Consider the following 27,662-nt stretch of genomic DNA (forward strand, 5'->3'; position numbering starts at 1 on the left):
TTAAGTAAAATCTACCCACAATGTGGGGCTTGAACTCATGACCTCAAGACCAAGAGTCACGTGCTCTACCAGCCAAGCCAGGCCGACACCCATGCCACAGCTTATTGATTTCAGTTTTTTTTTTTTTTTAAGATTTTATTTATTTATTTGACAGAGAGAGACACAGCGAGAGAGAGGGAACACAAGCAGGGGGAGTGGGAGAGGGAGAAGCAGGCTTCCCGCAGAGCAGGGAGCCGGATGCGGGACTCGACCCCAGGACCCTGGGATCACGACCTGAGCCGAAGGCAGACGCTTAACGACTGAGCCACCCAGGCGCCCCTTGATTCCAGTTTTTAAAGGCTGCCTGCATCTCACTGAGGGCCAGCTCACATCTTTAACAGTGTCGGAATATTTGTGTTCCCCTTGTATTTCTGTAAAACCTATAGTCCAATGGTGAGGTGGCAAGAGCCAGTACGTAAAGTAATCGTACTAAGGATCAACATATTAGGGCTTGCTAAATTGCCCATAACCAATCAGAGCAAGAGTGTGAACAGCAACATACAAAAAGCACGGTTATAAACAGTCTCATGGGTTGGATAGTGTCCACCCAAAATCCATGCCCCTCCCACCCGAAATCTCAGAATGTGACTTTATTTGGAAATAAGATCTTTCCAGATGTCATGAATTTAGATGAGATACAGGATTAGGGTGGGCCCTAACCTCAATGACCAGTGTCCTTATAAGAGGAGAAGCCACACAGAGACATACACAGAGGAAAGATGGAGGCAGAGCCAAGGAACGTTAGGAGCCACCCGGAGGACGGAAAAGGCCAGGTAAAAGCCTTCCTCGGAGCCTTCAAGGGGTGCGTAGCTGTGCAGGTAGCTTGATTTTGGACTTTCAGACTCCAGGACTGTGCATGAGTAAGTTTATTGTTTGAAGACACCCAGTTTGTAGTAATTTATTATAGCATCCCTAGGGGAAGAATATGCACAGAAAGGGAGGTCTCCATTATAAGATTCCTGACCCTGATGCCCCTTGCTCCCACCCACAGCAAGAATGCACACTGGGGCACCTGGGTTAAGCATCCGACTCTTGGTTTGGGCTCAGGTCATGATCTCACGGTCGTGGGATCGAGCCCCACGTTGGGCTTTCGTGCTCAGCAGTTTGCTTGAGATTCTCTCTCTCTCTCTGCCCCCCCCCCCCCCACTCTTGTGCGTGCTCTCTCTCAAATAAATCTTTTAAAAAGTGCATACTGTCCTCTCTCATAGATGAATGGGGGGCCCCAGATGTGGGGCAACTCAATCAGGTGGAAGCTGGTAGTGTGGGTGGTGATAGAATCGCTGGAGGCAGAACAAAGGAGCTAGAAGTTTATTGGATACACCACAAGGGAGCCGAGGAGAGACTGGGCAAATGAGGCAGTGGGTGGGGGCTGTTTCTAAAGAGGAAAGGTGAGGAGGTAAGGCACCTTACGGAATTTTCCCTTTTTTGGTAACTGTGCCTGGTTGTAAGTAGCCCATTGGTCAGTTAGGGCCTATGGATGTTTTGAGGTGGGTCCTCCAATGGGCCTTTCTGTATTCAGGCAGGGGTCACTGTGGGCCCTTCCTACATTCCATTGCTCAAGCCTGTTGACTAAAAGCGGCTTCAGGGCGCCTGGGTGGCTCAGTCGTTAAGTGTCTGCCTTTGGCTCGGGTCATGGTCCCAGGGTCCTGGGATCGAGCCCCACGTCGGGCTCCCTGCTCAGCAGGGAGTCAGCTTCTCCCTTTCCCTCTGCCCCTCCCCACCACTCATGCTCTCTCTAGCTCCCCCCACCTCGAGTAAATTAAAAAAAAACAAACAGTAATCCTTATTTAAACTGATGCACATTCATTATTTAGCAAGTATTTCTTAAGCATCTACTACTATGTGCTAGGCGCTGTTCTGGGTGCCAGGAACATAGCAATGAACAAGGCAGTAAGGATCCTACTCCTGAAGGGCTGACAATTGAGGAAGACCTCAATGAGCAAGTAAACAAGATCAAAATGAACACAATCTTTTTTTTTTTAAGTTTATTAATTTGAGTAATCTCTATACCCAACGTGGGATTCCAACTCATGACTCCGAGATCAAGAGATGCACGCTCTTCTGACTGAGCCAGCCAGGCTCCTTGAACGCAATCACTTTATTTAGAGAGAGCAAGCACACGAGCTGGGTGGGGAAGCAGAGGGAGAGGGAGAGAATCCCAAGCAGACTCCCCATTGAGCACGGAGCCTGACGTGGGGCTCGATCTCACGACCCTGAGATCGTGACCTGAGCCCAAACCGAGTCTGACATTTAACAGACTGAACCATCCAGGCACCCCCCACCCCCAACACAATCACTTCAGATATTGTGATAAGTGTTAGGAGAAAAACAGGGATGTGATAGTGGGGTGAGAAAGGAGGTCTACTCTTGACAGGCTGGTCAGGGAGGTCTTCCCTGTGAAGGTAACATTTGAACTGAGATCTGAAGGAGCTGGGGAAGAGCATTACTAGCAGAAGAACAGCAATTGCAAAGGCCCTGAGGCAGAAAAGTACTTGGATACTGTGGCTAATTCACAGTGAATGAGGGAACAAACAATAATATAAGGTTGAAGTTAGGAGTGGCCAGATCATGAAGGGCCCTTAGTTTTAGTTTCCTTTTGTTAGAACCAGGGCGCAGGGGCACAAGAGCATCTGGTTCCAGGGGGGCCCAGAGAGATCAAGTTCAGCACTCACCACTGACAAAATTTTTCCAATTTTAGTATATGTGCTGCCGAAGCGAGCACTCACCACTGACAAAATCTAAAAGCAGATACACAAGTGGTGTTGAAATGAGAAAGGATTTCCGTGAGCCTGACACCGGGAAGACAGCAGACTGGTGTCTCAAAGACTGTCTCTCAAGTGCCGAAACTACTTCTAGGTTTATATAAAGAAAATGTGAGACAAAGGTCAGGTAGGTACGTGCAGGTGGGCAGTGAGGGTCAGATCAATCATGCGGTCCATCACTCCGGTCTTGCTGGCTCGGGGCAGTCCTTGTTGCTTGAGGGGGTAGTTTTGGCTCACATCAGGGGATGCTTTGCCTGCGGGGTCTTTTGTCTGAGTTAAGAGATAAGCTGGAAAGAACTTAATCAATTAGAAAGTACAGACAGAGGTCAAAATGGAGGTAGTCCTCTTTCATTACTACTGTAATTCCCACACTTAGCAGCTTCGAACAGTTTATGATTCTGGAGGTCAGATGTCTGGAGAGACTTTCTTTGAACTAAAATCAAGGTGTTGGCAGGGCTGCATTCCTTGTGGGTACTCCAGGAGAGAATCCATTTCCTTGCCTTTCCCAGCTTCTAAAGGGTGCCTGCATTTCTTCGCTTGTGACTCCTTCTTCTACCTTCATAGTCAGCTGGGTAACTTCTTCTCTGGCTCTGACCATTCTGCCTCCCTCTTATAAAGACCCTTGTGGGAGCACCTGGGTGGCTCAGTCGGTTAAGCCTCTGCCTTCGGCTCGGGTTGTTACAAATAACAAAAGACAACTTTTGTTGATCCCAGGGTTCTGGAATCGAGCCCTGCGTCGGGTTCCCTGCTCAGTGGGGAGCCTGCTTCTCCCTTTCCTGCTCCCCCTGCTTGTGCTCTCTTTCTCTTTCAAATAAATAAATAAAAAAAAAAAAAAAAAAAAAAGAGCCTTGTGGTTACATGGGGCCTATTCAGGTAATCCAGGATAATTTCCCCATTTTAAGATCTTTAACTAAATCTCATCTGCAAAGTCCCTTTTGCCACATAAGGTGACATATTCACAAATTTTGGGAATAGAACATGGGCATTTGTCTTACTCGGTTAGGGCTTCCATAACAAAAAAACCATACTAAAATAGAATAAAAATAAACAAAATACTATAGACTGTGTGGCTTATCAACAACAAATGTATTCCTTACAGTTCTAGAGGCTGGGAAGTTCAAGTTCAAAGTGCTCATAGATTTGGTCTGGTGAGAACTCATTTCCTGGTTCATAGAAAGCGGTCTTCTCAGTGTCCTCACGTTGGTGGAAGGGGCAAGGGAGCTCTCTGGAGTCTCTTATGATGAGTGTTAATCTCATTCATAAGGGTTCCTCCCTCATGATCTAAGAACCCCCAAAGGCCCCCACCTCCAAATACCATCACACTGGGCATTAGGATTTAACATGTGAATTTTGGGGAAATTAAAACACTCAGGATATGGCAAGGGTTTGGGGGAGGGCATTATTCTGCCTACTATAGCCCTATAGGTCATGAAAAGGAGTTTAGATTTTATTTAAGTTGTGAAAGGATGACAAAATGGAGTGACATAATCTGATTTATGTTTATATTTCTTTTTTTTTTATTGACTGATAGAGAAGTGGGCCCAGGACAAAGGCCGGCAAAACCTCAGCTGTGATGCTGTGATTCATAAGAAATACATGTTCCTCCAGGCCTCCCACAGTTCCTAAACCCTTGGAATTTCCTAAGTAATTAGAGTGATAAAGTTGTCTTTTGTTATTTGTAACAAGCCCCTTCCAACCACACCTGACTTTATGTTAATGAGGTGTCTTTGGAAAGCCCCTGGGTCACCAAAGAATGGGGACTGGTTGCCAGGCAAACAAATCATGATTGGAGGGCTGGAATTATCATCCACACCCCCATCCCCCCCACCTCTAGGGAGTGGAGATAGAGATCAATCTTCAATGGCCAATGATTTAATCAACCCTGGTTGTGTAATGAAACCTCCATAAAAACCTAAAAGGGTGGGGTCCAGAGAACTTCTGGGCTGGTGAACAGTGGAGTTGCTGGGAGCATTGTGCGTCCAGGGAGGGTATGGAAGCCCTGTGCCCCTTCTTACATCCCTTGTCCTACGCCCCTCTTCTCTCTGGCTGTTCCCAAGTTACATCCTTTTCTAATAAACTGGTAATTAGTAGGTAGAATGTTTTCCTGAGTTCTGTGAGCTGCTCTAGCAAATCAATCAAACCTGAGGAGGGGGTGATGGGCACCTCAGACTTATAGCCAGTTGATCAGAAACACAGGTGAGAACCTGGATTTGCAATTGGTGTCTGAACGGGTGTGTGTGTACAGTCTTGAAGGACTGAACCCTTAACCTGTGTGATCTGGTACAATCTCCAGGTAAATAGTGACAGAATTGGGTTAAATCTGTAGGACATCCCGCTGGTATCACAGAATTGCTGGATGTTTGGAAAACCCATACATCTGGTGTGAGAAGTGAAGTACTGTCATGTAGAGGAGACCCATGGGAACATGTTTTTATTTTACACTACCATTTAGGAAACCGGTAGACGAGGAGGCAGCAGCAAAGAAGACTGAGAAGGAGCCGCAACTCAGGGAAGTGGAAAACCAGGAGAAGATACTGCCTACAAACCAAGAGAAGGACATTTCAAGATGGCAGGAGTGGTGACTGCAGCGAGCTGAGGACTGAGAGAAGACTTCTGGATTAGGTAACATGGAAGCCATGCTAACCTTGATAAAAGCAGTGGTAGAGGAGTGGTAAGGACATAGGCCAGATAGGAGTTGGTTGAAGAGTAAATAGAAGATGAGTTAAATCGGGGTGCCTGGGTGGCACAGTTGGTTAAGCAATTAACTAGTGATATCAGCTCAGGTCAAGATCACATGGGTCGTGGGCTCAAGCCCCAGGTCCAGCTCCCCACTGAGTGGAGAGTCTACTTGAGATTCTCTCTCTCCCTCTCCCCCTCCTCCTGCCATGCATGCTCTCTCTAAAATAAATAAATCTTTAAAAAAAAATGATTTAAGTCAAGAGAGTATAGTCCTAGGCTTGTCCACTAGAGTAGCCACTCCCACATGTGGCTAATGAGCCCCTGGATGAGGCAAGTTTAAACTAAGATGAGTTGCAACTGTAAAATGCACACCAGATTTCCAAATAGATGTGAAAAATGTATTTCATTAATATTTTAAATATTGATTTCATGTGGAAATGTACATATTTTGGATATATTGGGTTAAATATATTAAAATTAACTTCACCTCTTTTTATTTTATTTTTTTAAAGATTTATCTAGAGAGAGAGCGCACATGTGAGAGGAAGTGTGAAAGGAGGGGCAGAGGGAGACGATCCCCAGCAAAGTGCGCTGAGCTCTGAGCCCAATGTGGAGCTCAATCTCAAGACCCTGATATCATGACCTGAGCCAAAACTGAGTCAGACACTTAACCAACTGAGCCACCTAGGTGCCCCAGATTCTCCTTATATCTAACAGTTGTTCCTTCTGGACCTTCTTTCTAGGGTCCTTCCCCTGTTCCCAAAACTTACTAGGTGAAGGGGCAAGCCATGTGACTATGCAGAAGAGAGTTCCAGGAAAAGGAAGCAGCAAGTGCAAAGGTCCTGAGGCGGAAGTCTGCTGGGGTAGTTGTGCACAGGGAGGAAGAAGGCAGTGTTGTTGGAGCAAAGTTGGGGGAAGAGAGAGTGGTAGGAAACAAGGTCTAGGCAGTAAGGTGCAGAGGAGAGGGCCTTTGTCATTTATTCCGAGGCAGCAGGAAGTTTAGGAGGTTTTTAAGCCAAGGAATGTCCATCTGGTTTACATGCAGACTACAAAGAGGCAAGGGTGAAACTTGGAGACCAGTTAGGAAGCTTCTGCGATACCAGGGTAGTAATGGCAACTGCAGAGTGGTTGTATTTTGTATATATTTTAAAGGCACAGTTGACAGGATTTGTGAAAGGACTAGATAGGGATGTAAGAGAAAGGTTAAACCTGCCTCTAAAGTTTCTGGCAAGATAGAGTTGCCATCTGCTGAGATGGTAAAGTTTTAGAAGGATATTTTGGGGCAACTGGAAGTAGAATAAGGCTAGGTTTTGGACCTGTGAAGGGCAGAAGACCTATTGCATATTGGAGATGCCAAGTAAGCAGTAGGAGATACATAAATTTGGCATTTTAGGAGTAAGGTCAAGTCTGGAGATACGAATTTGGCAGTCATCAACCCACAGCTTGTATTTAAAGCCACAGGAGATCAGATCATCAAGGGAGTAAATGTATTAGAGGAGAGGTCCAAGGACAACCCTATGCCACTCAAGTTTACAGGTTAGAGAGAACGAACCAACAAAGGACACTAAAAAAGAATGACCAGTGAACCATGAGAAAAGCATGATGTCTTGCAACTTAAGGACAGGTACCAGGGCAGAGAGTGAAAAATGGGTGAAATGCTTTGAATAGGTCAAGCAAAATCAAGTGTGACTTACACTGGATTTCACAGTGTGACCTTCATATGAGTAGTTTTGGGGGTGATAGAGGCAGCAGCCTGATTTGGAATGGGCTTGACAGGGATAGAAAGAGGGGAACTGCAGAAAAGTATGACGACTCTTTCCAGTTTTGCTATAAAAGGGAGCAGAGAAATGGGCCAGTAGCTTGAGGGGGATGTGGGAGTCAAGAGAGTGTTAAACTGGGGAGAAATCACAGCATATTTGAATGCTGATGAGAATCATCCAGTGGAGATGGAAAAACTCATAGCACAGGACAATATATCCTGCAAGACTCAGATTCATGTCTGCTGTGCTGGCATGCATGTCCCTGATGCATCTGAAACTGCTTAAAAGCATAAAGTTGAATAAAAGTCAAAATGGCTGCATTAATGCTTCAGCAAAGCTCAATTCTGGGGCGCCTGGGTGGCTCAGTTGTTTAAGCGACTGCCTTCCGCTCAGGTCATGATCCCAGGGTCCTGGGATTGAGCCCCGCATCGGCTCCCTGCTCAGCCAGGAGACTGCTTCTCCCTCTCCCTCTGCCTGCCGCTACCCATGCTTGTGCTCTCTCTCTGTGTCAAATAAATAAATAAAATCTTAAAAAAAAAAGGCTCAATTTTAAAGTAACCCTTTTCCTCTCTTCCGCAAACCTCCCCTCCTCCCTTACCACCCTGAAGACAGGATGAAGGAGGCTGGCAGCACAACACAATTCCTTTCAAACCCAAGTAGATCCTGTATTTCCCTGTAAAACCCCCCAGCCCCTTCCTCCGGGGGGTGGGGGGTGGGGGCTTGCATTTCTTTTTTTTTAAAGATTTTATTTATTTGAGAGAGAGAAAATGAGCGGGTGAGGGAGGGGAGGTACGGAGGGAGAAGGACAAGCAGACTCCCCACAGAGCTCAGAGCTTGCCATGGGGATCTGCGTAGGGCTTGATTCCAGGACCCCGGCACCATGACCTTGAAGTCAGACATTCAACCTGCTGAGCCATACAGGCGCCTGGAGGGCTCGCAGTTTTTGAAGGCCATAGCCTGCTGTGGGGCCTCCTTTACCTGGCAAAGCAATAAAGCTATTGTTCCTCTTTATCCCCAACTCTGTCTTCCTGTTCTATTTTGGTTCGGAATCATGGAGGTCGTTTTTCATTTTTCGACAACACACCTAAAATGCAATACAGCTGACCCTTGAACTGTGTGGGTCCACTTATACTTTTTTGGATAAATACAGTACAGTACTGTAAATGTATTTTTCTCTTCCTTATGATTTTCTTAGTAACATTTTTTCTCTAGTTTAAGAATAGAGTAAAAAAAATACAGTCTATAATACATAGAACATACAAAATGCGTTAATTGTTATCAGTAAGGCTTCTGGTCAAGAGCAGGCTATCAGTAGTTAAGTTTTTGGGGAGTCAAAAAGTTATACCCAGAATTTCCACATCACTGGGGGGTCAAGGTACAGCACATGGTTCAAGGGTCTACTGTATATTAAAAATTGAAATCATCATGTCCCTTCCAAACCTGCTGCTGCTTCTTTAGTTCTTTCTCACTAGGTAGAAACTTATTAATTACCCAAGTTAGAAAACTGCACATAGCAGTGACCGCATGGTGAATAATATCACAATTTCATCGTGTGCCAAGTGAAACAATGTCAAAGGTAGTTGTAAGCACCGAGGAAAGGGCTGTGACCCAGACTAGAAGGTCAAGTAACACAAAGGTGAGTAGACACTGATTAGACCAACATCGTCAAGTTGTAGCAATTCCATGTCCTACATACCTTTCAAATTTGTCTTCTCATGTCATATCTATCATGAAATAGGACTACCTACATTTTCTTTCTTTTTTTAAAGATTTTATTTATTTATTTGAAAGAGAAAGAATGAGAGACAGAGAGCATGAGCGGGAAGAGGGCCAGAGGGAGAAGCAGACCCCCTGCTGAGCAGGGAGCCTGATGCGGGACTCGATCCCGGGACTCCAGGATCATGACCTGAGCTGAAGGCAGTCGCTTAACCAACTGAGCCACCCAGGCGCCCAGGACTACCTACATTTTGACCTCAGTCTGTACTTAAGTTTTTCTTTCCAGCTTATTTCTTAACTCAGGGAAAAGACCCCGCAGGCAAAGCATCCCCTGATGTGAGCCAAAACTACCCCCTCAAGCAACAAGGACTGCCCTGAGCCAGCAAGACCGGAGTGATTGACCACATGATTGATCTGACTTTCACTGCCCACCTGAATGTACCTGACCTTTGTCCCACATTTTCATTACATAAACCTAGATGTATTTTCAGCACTTGGGAGACAGTTTTTGAGATGCTAGTCCACGGTGTCCCCCCAGTGTTGGCTTCATTGAGATAAATTCCTTTCTTGTTTCACCACCACTCATGTCTCTGCCTTTGGATTTTATCAGTGGTGAGTGGCTGCACCTGCTCTGTTTGGGACCCCCAGAGCCAGGTGCTTTGACACCCCACCCAGGTGAGAAGTACATTTCCCCAGTTGAGGCCTTCATTATCTCTGACCTGTCCTACTTCGTAAGAGGTTTGTCTGCTTTTGACCTTGACCCGGACTGAGGAAGCCATACAAAATGCAAATCTCCACTGTATCTTTATCAGCTTTAAACCTCTCAAGGAATCTCTCAGATAAAGATAAATCTCTTTATCTCAGATAAAGATAAATCTCAGATAAGGATAAATCTCTCATGGCTTACCCTCTCACCTCTCCCTGTCTCAGAATTTTTCTCACACCAAGAAGTTTTTATTTTTTAAGATCATATATATTTTTTATTTTATTATGTTATGTTAATCATCATACATTACATCATTAGTTTTTTTGTTTTTTGTTTTTTTAATTTTATTTATTTATTTGAGACAGAGAGAATGAGAGGGAGGAGGGTCAGAGGGAGAAGCAGACTCCCTGCCGAGCAGGGAGCCCGATGCGGGACTCGATCCCGGGACTCCAGGATCATGACCTGAGCCGAAGGCAGTCGCCTAACCAACTGAGCCACCCAGGCGCCCCTACATCATTAGTTTTTGATGTACTGTTCCATGATTCATTGTTTGTGTATAACACCCAGTGCTCCATTCAATACGTGCCCTCTTTAATACCCATCACCAGGCTAACCCATCCCCCCACCCCCTCCCCTCTGGAACCCTCAGTTTGTTTCTCAGAGTCCACAGTCTCTCATGGTTCGTCTCCCCCTCCAATTTCCCCCCCTTCATTTTTCCCTTCCTACTATTTTCTTCCTTTTTCTCTTTTTTTTAAACATATAATGTATTATTTGTTTCAGAGGTACAGGTCTGGGATTCATCAGTCTTACACAATTCACAGCACTCACCATAGCACATACCCTCCCCAAAGTCTTATCACCCCGCCACCCATACCTCCCACCCCCCACCACTCCAGCAACCCTGTTTGTTTCCTGAGATTAAGAATTCCTCTTATCAGTGAGATCATATGATACATGTCTTTCTCTGATTGACTTATTTCACTTAGCATAATACCCTCTAGTTCCAACCACGTCATTGCAAATGGCAAGATTTCGTGGGGTTTTTTTGATGGCTGCATAATATTCCACACCACATCTTTATCCATTCATCTGTTGATGGACATCTTGGCTCTTTCCATAGTTTGGCTATTGTGGACATTGCGGCTATAAACATTGGGGTGCACGTACCCCTTCGGATCACTACACTTGTATCTTTGGGGTAAATACCCACTAGTGCAATTGCTGGGTCATAGGGTAGCTCTATTTTCAACTTTTTGAGGAACCTCCATACTGTTTTCCAGAGTGGCTGCACCAGCTTGCATTCCCACCAACAGTGTAGGAGGGTTCCCCTTTCTCCGCATTCTTGCCAACATCTGTTGTTTCCTGACTTGTTAATTCAGTAAAGTGGCAGGGTATAAAAATCAATGCACAGAAATCAGTGGCATTTATATACACCAACAAGACAGAAGAAAGAGAAATTAAGGAGTCGATCCCATTTACAATTGCACCCAAAACCATAAGATACCTAGGAATAAAGCTAACCAAAGAGGCAAAGAATCTGTACTCAGAAAACTATAAAATACTCATGAAAGAAATTGAGGAAGACACAAAGAAATGGAAAAAACGTTCCATGCTCATGGATTGGAAGAACAAATATTGTGAAGATGTCAATGCTACTTAGAGCAATCTACACATTTAATGCAATCCCTATCAAAATACCATCCACTTTTTTCAAAGAAATGGAACAAATAATCCTAAAATTTGTATGGAACCAGAAAAGACCCCGAATAGCCAGAGGAATGTTGAAAAAGAAAAGCAAAGCTGGTGGCCTCACAATTCCAGACTTCAAGCTCTATTACAAAGCTGTCATCATCAAGACAGTATGGTACTGGCACAAAAACAGACACATAGATCAATGGAACAGAACAGAGAGCCCAGGAATGGACCCTCAACTCTATGGTCAACTATTCTTTGACAAAGCAGGAAAGAATGTCCAATGTAAAAAAGACAGTCTCTTCAACAAATGGTGTTGGGAAAACTAGAGAGCCACATGCAAAAGAACAAAAAGATTTTATTTATTTATTTGACAGCGCGAGCACAAGCAGGGGCAGCAGGAGCGGGAGAAGCAGGCTCCCCACTAAGCAAGGAGTCTGATGCGGGACTTGATTCCAGGACCCTGGAATCACGACCTGAGCCAAAGGCAGGTGCTTAACCATCTGAGCCACCCAGGTGCCCCACACCAAGAAGTTTCTAATGTGCCTTTCCTCCTCGCGGTTCCTTTAGTCTGTAATGCTGCCTTTTTTTTCTCTCCTGGCTAAGTTCTACTCATCTTTTAAAGATGTGCTTAGAAATAACCTCTTATGGTAAGCCTTTTCCCAAGTACTGCAAACCTTTAGAATTAACCTCTTCTGGTAAGCCTTTTTCCAAGTACTGCAAACCTTCCAAGGCTGGGAAGGGTATCTTTGTGTTTCTACCGCTCTCCCCTCACCCACCCCCAATGGCGGGGACCACGTCTTATCTTCGTCATGTTTTCAGCAAATATTTGTCTAATGACTAGCACACTTTAAGCATCAAGTCCAAGGTTACCCAGCTGGTAAACTGCTGTGTCAGAAATCAGTGCTTAGACCCTGGAGGGCTCTCATTCAAATGTAAAGTCCTCAAAAACCTTCCCTCTAGCAGTGCCCTTAACAGTTTGGAAAAACATTTTGGTGAGGCTAGTCTTTATATCCTGGGGCGGGACTTGTAAAAAGGTAATGTTCCTAAACCCGGGAACTAGAGAGGAGCTTCAGGAAAGGACCAAGTCATCAAAAGGCGATACCAGCAGTGAGGAGGGTCAGCCAGCTGCAACGAAGACCTTCACAGCCCCGGAAACCCCACCCAGGAACACCCCCCCCAAAAAACCCCTCCACTTCGAGGACTACAAATCCCAGCATGCCTAGCATCCAGTGAGTGACAGCAAGGAACGCACGCCGGGACACGTAGTCCAGTTCTAGTTCAGGAAAAGCCCAGAACGTCCCGTGACGTCAGGAAGGCTCGGGAAAGGAGTCGGAACCGGTCCAGGCTCAAGTTTAATCATCCTCTAGAGAGCCGACCGTGGTTTTTTTTTGGTGACCCGGTTTCAGGTCCTACCCCGCAGTCCAGCGGCCCTATGGTGTGCGTTGAGTAGCTTCTCGCGTGACTCAAGGTTAAAGGGGAAGTACCAGAAAGCAAGAATAGGCAGCCTTCTGCCCTCGAGGCGCCGACTTGTTAGGCTAGTGGTACGCAGGATGCTAGCCTAGCCAGGAGCTGAGACGCTGCTACCCCAGCAGCGCCGGTGAGGACGTGGCAACACCATCCCGAATAGCCGCTTCCCTTTTCTCCGCCAGTCGGGCTAGAGGCGCGGGGAGGCGCAAAGGCTGCTGGGAACGCGCATGCGCTCACAGCGACAGGGAGTACACCTCCAACGTCTGCGGGCGCGGGGGGTGTCGGGTGTCGGCGGCGGCGCTTTGCGGCCGGTCGTGCGGGTCGGGCGCGGGCGGGCGGGCGCGGCGGCAGTGGCGCGCACAGGTGATTGACTGGCCAGCTGGCTGAGGAATCGCCTGGTCCCCATTGCTGGCAGGTGGCGGAGCCCATTTGGGCGGCGGCAGCAGCAGCAGCAGCGGCAGCAGCGACGGCCCGGCTTGGGAGGCGCTTCTCGGGCCAAGGCCATGGCCCCGCGGCTGCAGCTGGAGAAGGCGGCCTGGCGCTGGGCGGAGACGGTGCGGCCCGAGGAGGTGTCGCAGGAGCACATCGAGACCGCCTACCGCATCTGGCTGGAGCCCTGCATCCGCGGCGTGTGCAGGTGAGGCCCGCGCACCGGGTCTTGCGCCCCCCCTCGCTTCGGACCTTGGAAAACTGGACTGGGGGCCGGGGGTCATGTTGGGGGAAAGAGGACGGCGGCCAGCTGTGTGCATCTAGCAGGCGCAGAGAGGAGCAAGGTGGAGGCTTCCTCCTTAACGCATCTGGGCGACCTGAGCAACGCAGCCATCCCGGGCTCGCTGCACGGAGGTGATGCTGCTGAAAGCCCTTTAGAAAAGGTTCTGGGTTCTTATCTAGAAGATGGCGGTGGAAATGGTTGACGGCAGGAGCTGAGAGCTTAGCAAACGTTGTTGGTTGTATCTTGGCCACGGCTCGGTTTTTTCCATTGTAGAAAGGGAACTTCGTCGAAGTGAGTTTCATCACAGTGTATCTTTTATTACTGTTGACGGTGAAAACTTGGTCATCTTAATATTAGTTCTGGATAGGGCAGATTTAGGAAAACGTATAGTTAGCCTACGTCATCGGTATCCTTCACCCCCAGTTGACCTCCCGTCTCTTGTTCATCTGTTTTAGCCTTGGGGGGGGGGGTCGTTGCGACTGCGCCACTTTACCAGGTACGAAGTTTGAGCTGTGTAAATTCTGTCCTTCACTTCTGCTTAGCCCTTGAACCTTGCCTTGCCTTTTAGTTCGAATTCTTAGGCATTGTTCTTACCTCTTATATTTTTCCACCTTTTAACGCGGGAACTATAGTTTTTGTTCTGGAATGTTGTTGAATTGACTTGGCCAAGCCGGGCATGCTCAGTAGCCATACTTTAGCAAGCATTTAGTAAAGGCTTTCTGGAGTTTTTACACTCCGCGGCGGGATCCGGAAGGAATGGAAGTCAAGGTCTCTGCTTTGGAATTAAAGTCGAGTTTCAGAAGTGATTCAAGTTAGGGAGCTTTAAGCAAACGAATAATTCCAAGCTCTGGGCGTCTGGCTCACAAGGAGGACACATCGACTACCAACCGTAAGTATTGGAATGACAGTAGTCTGTGTATAATTAGATTCAAGAGTAACCAAAAAAAAAAATAATAATAATACTTTGTTATAGTTCTGATTTTAACACAAGTAAAGGAGTAGAAATTGGCTGGGATCGCTGTAAGGGTAATGTCCTAGAGTTTAAAGTTGCAATTGCAAGGTTTGTTTGTATCCAAGCAGGGTTTTTTTTCCCGCCTGGCATTGAAATAAAAGTCACATATCGTATGATTCACTCGTTTAACATGTACTGTCCAGTGATTTTTTTGTTCGTGTATTCACAGGGTTGTTCAGCTGTCCCCACTATCTGATTTTAGGACATTTTTTGCCCCTTCCCCTCCTGCGCTCTTTAGCCGTTAGATTGACACTCGGTCCTCCCCTGTACACCACCACTCCAAGCTCCAGGCAACCCCTGGTCAACTTTCTGCCTCCTAATTTGCCTATCTTGGACATTTTATGCAAATAGAATCATAAAACAGGTGGACTTTTATGATTTTTTTCACTTAATGTTTTCAAGGGTCATCTGCATTCTAGCATGTGTTGGTATTTAATTTCATTTTAAAATGTGTGTAAAATATGCAACAAATTTATTTTAAAGTATCCAATTAAGTGGCATTAAATACCTTTATAAGTGGTACACCCATCACCATTGTCTAATTCTAGGGCTTTTCCATCACCTTAAAAGAGACTCCATATCCTTTTAAACAGTCACTTCCCATTTTCCCCTCATGCCACCCCCAGCAACCACTGATCTTTCTGTCTCTGTGGATTCCTCTATTAATATTTCACATAAATGGAATCCTACAATATGTAGCCTTTTTTTGTCTGTTTTTCATGTAACATATTTTGCAGTGTCTTCCATGTTGTAGCATTGATCAGTAGTTTATTCCTTTTTGTGGCTGAATAATAGTCCAGTGTTTGGATATATACCATATTTTGTTTATCTACTCATCAGTTGATGGACTTAAAAAATCTGCCCCCCAGGGGCTCCTGGGTGGCTCAGTCGTTAAGCGTCTGCCTTCGGCTCAGGTCATGATCCCGGGGTCCTGGGATCGAGCCCCGCGTCGGGCTCTCCGCTCCGTGGGAAGCCTGCTTCTCCCTCTCCCGCTCCCCCTGCTTGTGTTCCCTCTCTCGCTGTGTCTCTCTGTCAAATAAATAAAATCTTAAAAAAAAAAAAAAATCTGCCCCCCAACTTTACTGAGGAACACTCGGCAAACAGAATTGCCTATATTTAAAGTGTACAACATGGTGATTTGATATACACGTGGTGCAATGAGTGCTAAGATCAAGATAGTTTTTTTTTTTTTTTTTTTTTAAGATTTTGTTTGTTTGACAGGGGAGGGAGGGAGAGAGCACAAGCAGGGGGAATGGCAGGCTGAGGGAGAGAGAGAAGCAGGCTCACCCCTGAGTAGGGAGCCCGATACGGGGCTCCATCCCAGGACCCTGAGATCGTGACCTGAACCAAAGGCAGATGCTTAACCGACTGAACCACCCCAAGATCAAGGTAGTTAAACACATCTGTCACCTCACATAGTTAACTTGATGAGCATTTTTGTTATATCCACTTTCTGGCTATTGGGCTGCTGTGAACAGTTGGCTACAAGTTTTTGTTAGAATACGTGTTTTCAGTTCTTTCGGGTGTCTACCTGGAGTGAAATTGCTGGGTCATGGTAATTATGTTTAACTGAGCAACTGCCACACTGCTTTCTACAGCTGCTGTGGTGTTCATTTTACATTCCCACCAGGAACGCGTGAGGGTTTCAGTTTCTCTCCATCCTTGCCAGCACATGCTACTTTCTGTTTGTCATCCCAGTGAATTTTTTTTTTTTTTAAGATTTTATTTATTGGGGCGCCTGGGTGGCTCAGTTGGTTGGGCGACTGCCTTCGGCTCAGGTCATGGTCCTGGAGTCCCGGGATTGAGTCCCGCGTCGGGCTCCCTGCTCAGCGGGGAGTCTGCTTCTCCCTCTCCGGCTCCCCATCTTGTGCTCTTTCTCTCACTCTCTCTCTCAAATAAATAAATAAAATCTTAAAAAAAAAAGATTTTATTTATTTATTTGACAGAGACAGTGAGAGAGGGAACACAAGCAGGGGGAGTGGGAGAGGGAGAAGCAGGCTTCCCACTGAGCAGGGAGTCTGACGCGGGGCTCGATCCCAGCATCCTGGGATCATGACCTGAGCTGAAGGCAGACACTTAATAACTGAGCCACCCAGGCGCCCCCTCCCAGTCAATTTGAAGTGGCATCTAATTGTGTTTTTGGTTTGCATTTTCCTAATGACTAATGAATTGAACATCTTTTTGTGTGTTGGCTATTTCTCATTTTTTTTAAATTGCCAAATATTCCGTTTTATGTATGTAGTTTCCACATTTGTATATCAATTCATCAGTTGATGGACATTTGGATTGTTTCCACTTTTTGGCTACTATGAATAATGCAGCCAAGAATATTTGTGTAGGGGTTTCTGTGTGAATATATTCATTTATCTTGGGTATATTTGTAGGAGTGGAATTGCTGGGTCATAAAACTATGTTTAACATTTTGAGGAACTGACAGATTATTTTCCAAAGTGACTGTGCTGTTTTACATACAGTGTATGAAGATTCCAATTTCTCCCCATCCTTGCTCTTGTTTCTTTTTTCTTAAAGCCATGCTAGTGGGTGTAAGTGGTATCTCATTGTGGTCTTTTTTTTTTTTTAAGATTTTATTTATTTATTTGAGAGAGAGAGAATGAGAGAGAGCACATGAGAGGGGGAAGGGTCAGAGGGAGAAGCAGACTCCCCGCCGAGCAGGGAGCCCGATGCGGGACTCGATCCAGGGACTCCGGTACCATGACCTGAGCTGAAGGCAGTTGCTTAACCAACTGAGCCACCCAGGCACCTTCTCATTGTGGTCTTGATTTGCATTTCCCTGCTGACTATAAAGTTCAGCATCTTTCAGGTGCTTCTTGGCCTCCCGTGTATTTTTGGAGAAATGTCTGTTAAAGTCCTTTGCCCGTTTTAAAATAGGGTGGTTTTTGTATTATTGAGTTGTAAGAGTTCTTTATATGTTGGATACAAATTCCTTATATTTGTAAATATTCTCATTTCTATGGGTCGTGTTTTTGTATTTTTTTTTTTAAGATTTTATTTATTTGACAGCGAGAGAGGGAACACAAGAAGGGGGAGTGGTAGAGGGAGAAGCAGGCTTCCCACTGAGCAGGGAGCCCGATGCAGGGCTGGATCCCAGGGCCCTGGGATCACGACCTGAGCCGAAGGCAGACACTCAACGACTGAGCCACCCAGGCACCCTGTGTTTTCATATTTTTGATGGTACTGTTTGTAGTAGAAAAGGTTTTAATTTTAATGTAGTCCAAACTTTTGTTTTTTGTGGTGTGGGTTTTTTTTTGTTTGTTTTTGTTTTTGGTTGCTTGTGCTTTTTAGACCATGCATAATCTGAGGTCCAAGCAATTTTTATCAACATACTTTTTTAATCAATATACTTTTTTATACTTTACATACACAATTGTTATGAGATTCTGGAGCTGAAGAGGTGTTTAGTTCTTCTCAAAGAGTAAATGAATCAAGACTATTTACATTTCTGAAACTGCTCGGTAAAGTCATGGTGAAAGCAACCTGTACCTATACCTACAGAGTTCTGCAAATATTATGTATAATCTTAATTCTTAAAAGCAGAGTTGTTGCTAACAACAAGGGTAATAGTTAAGTAAGTTCCTTGGAGTAAATTGGTTGGGAAGGAGATGTGCATTTTTCATTTTGATCCATATTGCTAAATTACCCACCAGAATGATGGTTCCAGTTTACAATCCTACTGTGTAAGAATGTCTTGTTTCCTCATACCATTGCCAACACAATATGGGGGAGAGGAGAGGCATAGGGAGAGAGAATTTTTTTAAAGATTTTATTTGTAAATCTTTATATATATTTTTAAAGATTTTATTTATTTATCAGAGAGAGCGTGCGTGAGGGAGCACAAGCAGGGGGAGTGGCAGGCAGAGGGAGAGGGAGAAGCAGGCTCCCCGCTGAGCAGGGAGCCTGATGCAGGACTGAAGCCCAGGACCCTGGGATCATGACCTGAGCCAAAATTGAGTCAAAATCTTAACTGACTGAGCCACCCAGGTGCCCCTTAATCACACTTTTTGATCTGATAGGTCTCATATGTTAATTTGTTTCTTTTTGTGATAGTTAAAATTTTGATATGAAAATTTCAGTCTGGACTTGGGAGTACGATGTCTCTTTTGTTGTCATTAGAGAAACAGTACCAATAACTTAAAAAATTAAAGCGTCACAGAAATGTAACACATTCTAGAAAGTCAGTATCATGCTAGTTGACTTCTCATAGCTCTAGTCCAAAACCCTTGTGAGGGCTGCGAGGCCTCACTCTGAAGCTTCCTTCATCCAGCTGTTCTTCACTGATGATGTTCAGTGGCAATGCCTTTCTCAGCTGTTTCATGTTTCCTCACTTTAGCAGTATTGGTCCCTTGAGCCTGACCCTCAGGGCAAGTTAGGGGACCTGCTTTTTAATTAAAAAAAAAATGCAAATTTTATAAAATTTTTCAAAGATTTATTTGAGAGAGAGTGTGCCTGTGTGCAAGGGGAGGGGCAGAGGTAGAGGGAGAACCTCCAGCGGACTCCCCCTCCTCCCCCCAGCAGAACCTGACACTCCCCCGCACCCTCACCCCCGGCTTCCGGGGGCCAGTCTCCAGCCCACAATCCTGAGATCACGACGTGAGCCAAAAACCAAGAGTCATTAGCTCAAATGATTGAGCCACCCAGGTGCCCCTTAATGCAAATTTTAAACATACATAGTAAGCAGAGAGGATGGTGCCATGAATCCCCCCCTTACCCAGCTTTAACAGTTGTTGACTGATGATCGATCACTTCTTTTATTCTTATCGCCTGTTCTTTTATTACTTAACACAACTTTAATCTAAAAATTGCCAATTTTATGCATCTTAATTGGTTTAAATAGGTGTTTTATGTTCCGTGACACTTGGGTCCTTATCTATCCTTGTTTATGGTTACGTATTTTTCTGCTGTCTAACATTTTAACATTCAGAATACTTAGTTCTTAATTTTTGTGCAAAGTCAAAGCCCCTCCTTAATCTCAGGCTAACTAACCATTGTTAAAACTGTATATTGTTTTTTTCTTTCTGTATGTCTTTTAAATTCAAATATTTGAGTACCTGTTGTATATCTTACTGGAGTAAACATTCATTCATTTTAGTCAACAAATAATTTTGGCACCTACTATGTATGTGTTTGGTGTAGTATTCTTGAGTGGCTCTGGGATAAAGCCCCAGAAGATGAAGTTCCTTCGTGTGCCATACATTTTACAGAAAAGGCAGAATATAATCAATGTAATTGTTATTTTAGAAAAAAGGGGAGAAATGTCACACTGCATACTTTCTGCAATTTGTTTATATTTGATAATACACCTTTTTCCATATTAGTGCATCTAGAAAATTTACCTTATTCTTTTTAATAGGTATGTAATATTTCATTGTCTAGAGGTTGATGTGTTATAATTTAACCAGTTCCCTGTTGATGGACTTTTGGGTTCTCAGTTTTTGATACTATACAGATAGTGTTTCTGTGAACATATGTATCTTGGTTGAGTGAATGTTTCACTTAGGTTGCAAGATGAGAAAGAGAAAAAGGGCACGATGACCATTTAAAATTTTGATAGGTGGTAAAAGGCCATACTGTAAACACTGCATTCTATACTCAACCTGTTTCCCACCCTAGGCATTCTTATTTCAGACATCAACTTTAATAGTGAAAGATGGCATGTTACTTTCATATGCCCTTTTTTTGTTGTTGTTAGTGGCATTGAGCATCTGTTTATATATGTTGGCCATTTGTATTTCTCCTGTGAATTGTGTGTCCTGGATTGGTGACCATTTTCTGATTTTTCAAGAGCTTATTGAATATTTCTGCTGAAGATCCTTTTTCCTCATTTTTTTTTGTTTTTGTTTTTTTCCTTTTGGTACATTAAAACTCACTTATATGTGGTCAAATTTGTCAATGTTTTTCTTTATGGTTTCTGAATTTCCAGTTTCCAAGATTATAGAAATATACACTCATGTTTTTAGTATTGATGGTTTCATTTTACGTATTCAGTCTTTGTCCTTTACAGTCTAGTTTGATTTAGGGAGTGAGATTGGGATCCAGCTTTATTTTACTTTTTAACCAAATGGCTACTCAGGTTTTTTAAACCATTTATTGAATAATCTAGCCTTCCCTCACTAGTTAAAAAGGTCACATTTATTATATGACAAATTATATTTACTGGGGTTTATTTCTTTTTATTTATTTATTTATTTATTTAATTTTGAAAGATTTTATTTATTTATTTGACAGAGAGATAGAGAACACAAGTAGGCAGAGGGAGAGGGAGAAGCAGGCTCCCCGCAGAGCGGGGAGCCCGATGCGGGACTCGATCCCAGGATGCTGGGATCATGACCTGAGCTGAAGGCAGCCGCTTAACCGACTGAGCCACCCAGGCGCCCTACTTGGGTTTATTTCTATTTTTATTTTTTTTATTTCTCTTATTAATTTGACTCATTATCTCTATTACGATCACAGTTCCAATTAATATTTTTAGAATATCTGATAAGGTAAGACCCTTCTTAATTCCTCTTAGAATTTTTCTAGTGTTCTTATTTAATTAAAATTTTTTTCATAAATAAAATCTTAAAAAAAAAAATGCCTGCCTGCATGGATCAGTTGGTTAAGCGACTGCCTTCAGCTCAGGTCATGATCCTGGATTCCCAGGATCAAGTCCCGCATGGGGCTCCCTGCTCAGCAGGGAATCGGCTTCTCCCTCTGACCCTCCCCAACTCATGCTCTCTCTCTCTCTCAAATGAATAAAATCTCTAAAAAAAAATAAAATGTATTTTTTTACATACAGAAAAGTATACAAATCATAACATTACACACGGTAAATTATCACAAGGGGAACATATCTATGTATCTATCACCAAGATTAAAATGTTGCTAGCATCCAGAACACACCCATCTTTAATTTACTGCCTCTTACTGGTCATTAACATCTTCCTCAAAAGTAACCACTACCCTTACTTTAGACACCACAGATTATTTTGCCTATATGGAACTTTGGATACAATTAATTATACATTGTAGTTCATCCTGTGTCTGGTTTCTTTTGCTCAGGATTAGGTGATTTGTCCACATTGTGGGTAGCAGTAGTGTGTTCATTTTTACTGCTGTGCAGTATTTCATTGTGTTACAGTATACTTGATCCTTTCTGCTGGTAATAGTCTTTTGGAATTTTTCCAGTATTTGGCTGTTAGGAATAAAGCTGCAGTGAACATGCTTGTACGTATCTTTTGGTACCATATATATAAATTTTTTCCCATATATATACATTTTTGATAAAAGAGGACTTGCTGGGTCATAAATGTTTATTTAGCTTATTAGATAATGCCGGACTGTTTTCCAAAATGATTATATCACATTCGACTCTCCTGAGTACTATGTGAGAGTTCATTTTTACATATCCTCACCATAATCAGTTTAATTTTAGCCATTATGATGGATGTGTTGTGGTATCTCATTGTGGTTTTAATTTGCATTTCTTAAAAGACCAATGAAATTGACCTTTTTATATTCAAGTATTTACATATCCTCCAGTGAGATACTTAGTTGAATTTTTTTTAAGCCTCGTTGAAATTTTTTTTTAATTAAAAAAAAATTTTTTTTAAAGATTTTATGTATTTATTTGATAGACGGCGAGAGAGGGAACACAAGCAGGGCGAGTGGGAGAGGGAGGAGCAGGCCTCAATCCCAGGACCCTGGGATCATGACCTGAGCTGAAGACAGACGCTTAACAACTGAGCCACCCAGGCGTGCCCCTCATTGAAATTTTTTTAAATTTATTTTTTAAAGATTTTATTATTTTTTAAAGATTTTATTTATTTATTTGAGAGAGCGAGAATGAGAGAGAGTACATGAGAGGGGGGAGGGTCAGAGGGAGAAGCAGGCTCCTCGCTGAGCAGGGAGCCCGATGCGGGACTTGATCCCGGGACTCCAGGATCATGACCTGAGCTGAAGGCAGTTGCTTAACCAACTGAGCCACCCAGGCGCCCCTAAAGATTTTATTTTTAAGTAATCTCTACACCCAACATGGGGCTCAGCTTAGAACCCTGTTCAAAAGTCGTGCTCTACTGACTGAGCCAACCAGGTGCCCCACCTTATTCTCTTAATAGCATCTTTTGATGAACAGAAGTACTAATTTCAGTTTAGTCCAATTTATCAATATTTTTCTTAATAGTTGTTGCTTTTTGCATGTGTTCTGTGTAAGAAATCTTCACCTCCCCCCAGGTCCTACAGATACTATCCTCTACAAAGCTGTACTGTTTTTCAAAATGAGATCTACAGTCCACCTGGAATTGATTACCTTTATTTTATTCTTGTCATTTGGGAAGTAAGGGCCTGGAAGAATTTAAGGGTTTCCTGTTCTCTGTGACCTTAGCAATGTAGAAGAGTGTTGGACTGCTAGTGGTAAAGATCTTTGATGATAGAAAAAGTAGTGATTCCAAGGGAAGGGGAAGGACGTACATAGGGAAAAAAATAAAAATTAACCAAATGAGACTTTTCTTTTGAGAATCCTCTGTAGCTCATACTTCTCTTGGCTTCCAAGGTAAAGACCTAATTATTAAGAAAAAGTTATTCTTACATTTTGGACAGTCTTAACAAAGAAATGGAATAGAAGAAAAAACTCATTTGTTCTAAAATTCTTTTGTTTTCTGTGTAATATTAAAAAAAATTCCTTTAACCTTTTTTTGGTAAAACTAATTGAAATTTAGAGTCCAGGATGGCACAGGATGCTTTTCTTGTGGCTTTATTATACATCCACTGATGTGCACTCCAATTTGAGAAGTACAGATAAGCTAAAATGAAATGTAGTTACATTGGGCTTCTAAGGAGTCTGAGCTCACTGCTGACTTGAACTCATCTCAAATAAAAGCCACCACCCAGAGAACAAGACTGTAATATTTTCATATAATTCCTTTTGATTTTTCTGCATATACGTAAGAACAATGCCATCATGTTGTTATGTGCATTTTTTTTAAAGATTTTATTTGACACAGAGAGAGACAGCGAGAGAGGGAACACAAGTAGGGGGAGTGGGAGAGGGAGAAGCAGACTCCCCGCAGAGCAGGGAGCCCGATGCAGGCCTGATCCCAGGACCCTGGGGTCATGACCTGAGCCGAAGGAAGACGCTCAACGACTGAGCCACCCAGGTGCCCCTGTTATGTGCTTTTTTTTTTTTTTAAGATTTTATTTATTTGCGAGAGAGAGAATGAGAGACAGAGAGCATGAGGGGGGGAGGGTCAGAGGGAGAAGCAGACTCCCTGCTGAGTAGGGAGCCCGATATGGGACTCGATCCCGGGACTCCAGGATCATGGCCTGAGCCGAAGGCAGTCGCTTAACCAACTGAGCCATCCAGGCGCCCTTGAAAAGGTACTTTTTAACTTAATGCTAAGAATGTGTCCCCAGGGCATTACAGAGTTTATAAAAGTACGAATTTCTAATCAATGCATATATTCCATTTTACGTGCCCCAGATTTAACTGTTTTCCTGTTGGGCATTTGCCTGCCTCCCTTTTTCTCCCCCACTCCTTTTCTTGAGCTCTTTTTTGTTACGCTCTTTCTGAGCATCCGTATAAGTGTCTACTTTATTTTCTTAGAATAAAGATTGTAAAAGTTACATGAACATTTTTTTTTAAGATTTTATTTATTTGAGAGAGAGCGTAGATGAGTGGGAGGAAGAGAATCTGAAGCAGGTTTCACGCTAAGCTCAGAGCCTGATGTGGGGCTCAGTCCCACGCCTGTGACATACCAGAACCTGAGCCGAAAGCAAGAGTTGGACACCCAACCGACTGAGCCACCCAGGTGCCCCCAAAGTTAGATGAACATTCTTAAGGTTTTTATATTTTTCCCACCATCTGTGTATAGTACCTGAACATCCCTGTCACTCTGTGTCCTTGCCATTGAGTATGAAATTTTTTTTTTAAAGATTTTATTTATTTATTTGACAGAGAGATACACAGCAAGAGAGGGAACGCAAGCAGGGGGAGTGGGAGAGGGAGAAGCAGGCCTCCTGCGGAGCAGAGAGCCCGATGCGGGGCTCCATCCCAGGACCCTGGGATCATGACCTGAGCCGAAGGCAGACGCTTAACGACTGAGCCACCCAGGCGCCCCTAAATGATATATTTTTTAAAAGATTTTATTTATTTTTTGACAGAGAGAGGCACAGCGAGAGAGGGAACACAGGCAGGGGGAGTGGGAGAGGGAGAGGGAGAAGCAGGCTTTCCACTGAGCAGGGAGCCCGATGCGGGGCTCGATCCAAGCACCCTGGGATCATGACCTGAGCCGAGGGCAGATGCTTAACTAACAACTGAGCCACCCAGGTGCCCCATAAATGATATCTTTTGATATCAAAATGATATCTTTTATCAGTGAAGTTGGAAGGTCTCTTTTTTTTTTTTTCTTAAAGGTTTTATTTATTTGACAGAGAAAGACAGCCAGAGAGGGAACACAAGTAGGGGGAGTGGGAGAGGGAGAAGCAGGCTTCCCGCCTAGCAGGGAGCCTGATGCGGGGCTCGATCCCAGGACCCTGGGATCATGACCTGAGCCGAAGGCAGACGCTTAACGACTGAGCCACCCAGGCGCCCCTGTAAGGTCTATTTTCAAACGTGAAGCCATTATTTCCTAGATTGTATAAAGCCTGAGAAATGTTTCAAATCATCCTCCTTGGAGAACTAAGTTCCACTGTAGGAGGGGGAAAAATTTTCCAAATTTTAATGGTTAAATAAGCCTATCCACATAGAGAAAGACTTTTGACTTTCCAGTTAGCACCTCTGTCCTACCTCCCAGCATTTTTCCTTTAATACCAATTTGAGGAATATCCTATTAGAAAGTAGATTCATAGTATTTCTGAGTTTGCTCACTTTTTAAATCCCTTTTGCTTGGCTAATCCCTTTCTCTAATAGAAGTTTGAATTTCAGGCCAACTGATTTAATATGCTATTTACAAGAGTATTTGGTATATGATCATTTTTATAGGGTGTAGTTTTTTAATCCCAATTTAGTGGGGCATAACTTTTGAGGTCTGGAAAAAGGAAGATATTTCACTTTTACTAGGTGGCAGAGCCTCAAAGGTTGATTGAATTCTGAAACTTAAAAAATATATAATTTTTTTTATATCCAATAAACTATGTAAAGGATTGTCAGTGCTTTAGGACGGCTTCCATCCATGATATTTAACATAAAGTTGGTGTTGAATTTTATTGACTTTGTCTGTTGCTGCTCAAACTTTTTTTGCCTAAGACTTCTATATTTATGTCAGAGAAATCCTAGAAGAGGGACATACATGCCAAGGGACTTGTTTTTTTGGCTGTTTTGTTTTTATTTTTGCTTATATCTTGTATGTCTAATATCTGAGACCTTGATACAATAATACCATGAACAAAAACACTAGTTTTCAGTCATTAGAACCTAGAGTTCAGATTATCTTGTTTCTCTTATATTTTCACTGCATCAGGAAAATAAGTGCTTTAGTAATTTAAGTAAACAAGTTTCTTCTTCAATAAAAATTTAAAGTAAAATAATTTTATGTGAATAGTTGATAGACATATAGCTTAAATAGGAAAATGATTTTCATTTTTATTTGCATATTTTTGTTAGGAAAATGATTTTTAGAAAGTATACATTGAGAATGCGCATTCCCATGGCTGCCCGCATCATCCCATTCTTCCACATCCTCTGTAAGGAACAACCTTCATTACTTTCAGATTATTTCAGTGTTTGTGTACATAAAAGCAAACAGACATTTTCTTACTCCTTCCCTTTCTACACAATGTAGCATACCGCATACCCTGTTCTATACCTTTAGAGATTTCTATATCAGTAATTAAAAGCTTCCTAGGTTTTTTTTAAGAAGTCAAAAGCTTTAAGCAAAATTGAGGTAAAAGTATGTACGTGGAAATCTTCCTGTTCATTCAGATTTTTTCAGTAAACTTTATTTTATTGTTGTATTTTGTATTTAGGGGCGTCTGCTTTTTTGTTTTTAAGTAGGCTCCTTGCCCAGTGTGGGGCTTGAACTCCCGACCCCAAGATCAAGAGTCACATGCTCTACCGACTGAGCCAGCCAGGTGCCCCCTAGGCTTTATTTCTTAGAAATTTTAGGGTCACAGCAAAATTGAGTAGAAGTATAGAGACTACCTGTGTACCTCCTGCCCCTGCACATGCCTAGTCTTCCCCACTATCAGTGTTCCCCACCAGAAGGTTACATTTACGTGTGTGTGTGTGTGTTTTAAGATTGTATTTATTTGACAGAGACACAGCGAGAGAGGGAACACAAGCAGGGGGAATGGGAGAGGGAGAAGCAGGGAGCCCGATGTGGGGCTCGATCCCAGGACCCTGGGATCATGACCTGAGCCAAAGGCAGACGCTTAATGACTGAGCTACCCAGGTGCCCCTTGTTTGTTTCTTTTTTTTTTTAGATTATTTATTTATTTTAGAGAGAGGGAGAGAGAGCCCACCAGATCGCTGTTGGGGAGAGCAGCAGAGGGGGAGAGAATCTCAAGCAGACTCCCTGCTGAGTTCGACCCTCAACCCACCCAGGCACTCCCAGAGGAGTGCCTTTGAACCTCCGTTCACACCTCATTATCACCCAATGTCTGTGGTTTTGTTTTTTAAGTTTAGGTTGGTTTTTTCTTTCTTTCTTCCTTTCTTTCTCGCCAACCCCCCCCCCCCGCCCCGCCCAATTTGGCGCTCAAACTCACAACCCCAAGCTCAAGAGCCACATGGCCTACCCACTGACCAGCCCGGCGCCCCAGTTTTGTTTCGTTTTTTAGTACTGGGGGAAAAAGTGGCATTTGGTAGTATTCCATTCTTTCCTGCTGGATATTAGTTTTTTGTTTTTTTAATTCCAGTTAGTTAACATACAGTGTAATGTTAGTTTCAGGTGTACAGTATAGTGAAATAAATGCACTCAGTAATCCCCATCACCTATTTAACCTAACCCGTTCCCCCCCCTTCCAGTAACCAACACAGTGTCTAGTTTACATTAGGGTTTGCTCTTCTTGGTGGTGTGTGTGTACATTCTGTGGGTTTGGACAAATGGATAATGACATACATCCACTAATATAGTAGCATGGAATAGTTTCACTGGTGAAAAGTCCTCTGCCCTGCCTATTCATCCTT

General features: G+C 43.5%; 1 protein-coding gene across 5 annotated transcripts in view; it reads left to right on the plus strand.

The window, feature by feature from the left end:
• Positions 1-13,141: 13,141 nt before the first annotated feature.
• Positions 13,142-27,662, plus strand: part of USP48 (ubiquitin specific peptidase 48) — a 95,213-nt gene continuing 80,692 nt past the window's right edge. For all 5 annotated transcript variants that reach the window (XM_045898507.3, XM_054513090.2, XM_045898508.3 and 2 more), the window contains exon 1: positions 13,142-13,461. In XM_045898507.3, the coding sequence (XP_045754463.1) occupies positions 13,328-13,461 (134 nt within the window). In that variant the 5' untranslated portion in view covers positions 13,142-13,327. The remainder of the gene's footprint in view (positions 13,462-27,662) is intronic.

Source organism: Mirounga angustirostris, unplaced genomic scaffold, assembly GCF_029215605.1.
Source record: "Mirounga angustirostris isolate CCGP_5_RB_7025 unplaced genomic scaffold, mMirAng1.0.hap1 SCAF_4, whole genome shotgun sequence".
Taxonomy (NCBI): domain Eukaryota; kingdom Metazoa; phylum Chordata; class Mammalia; order Carnivora; family Phocidae; genus Mirounga; species Mirounga angustirostris.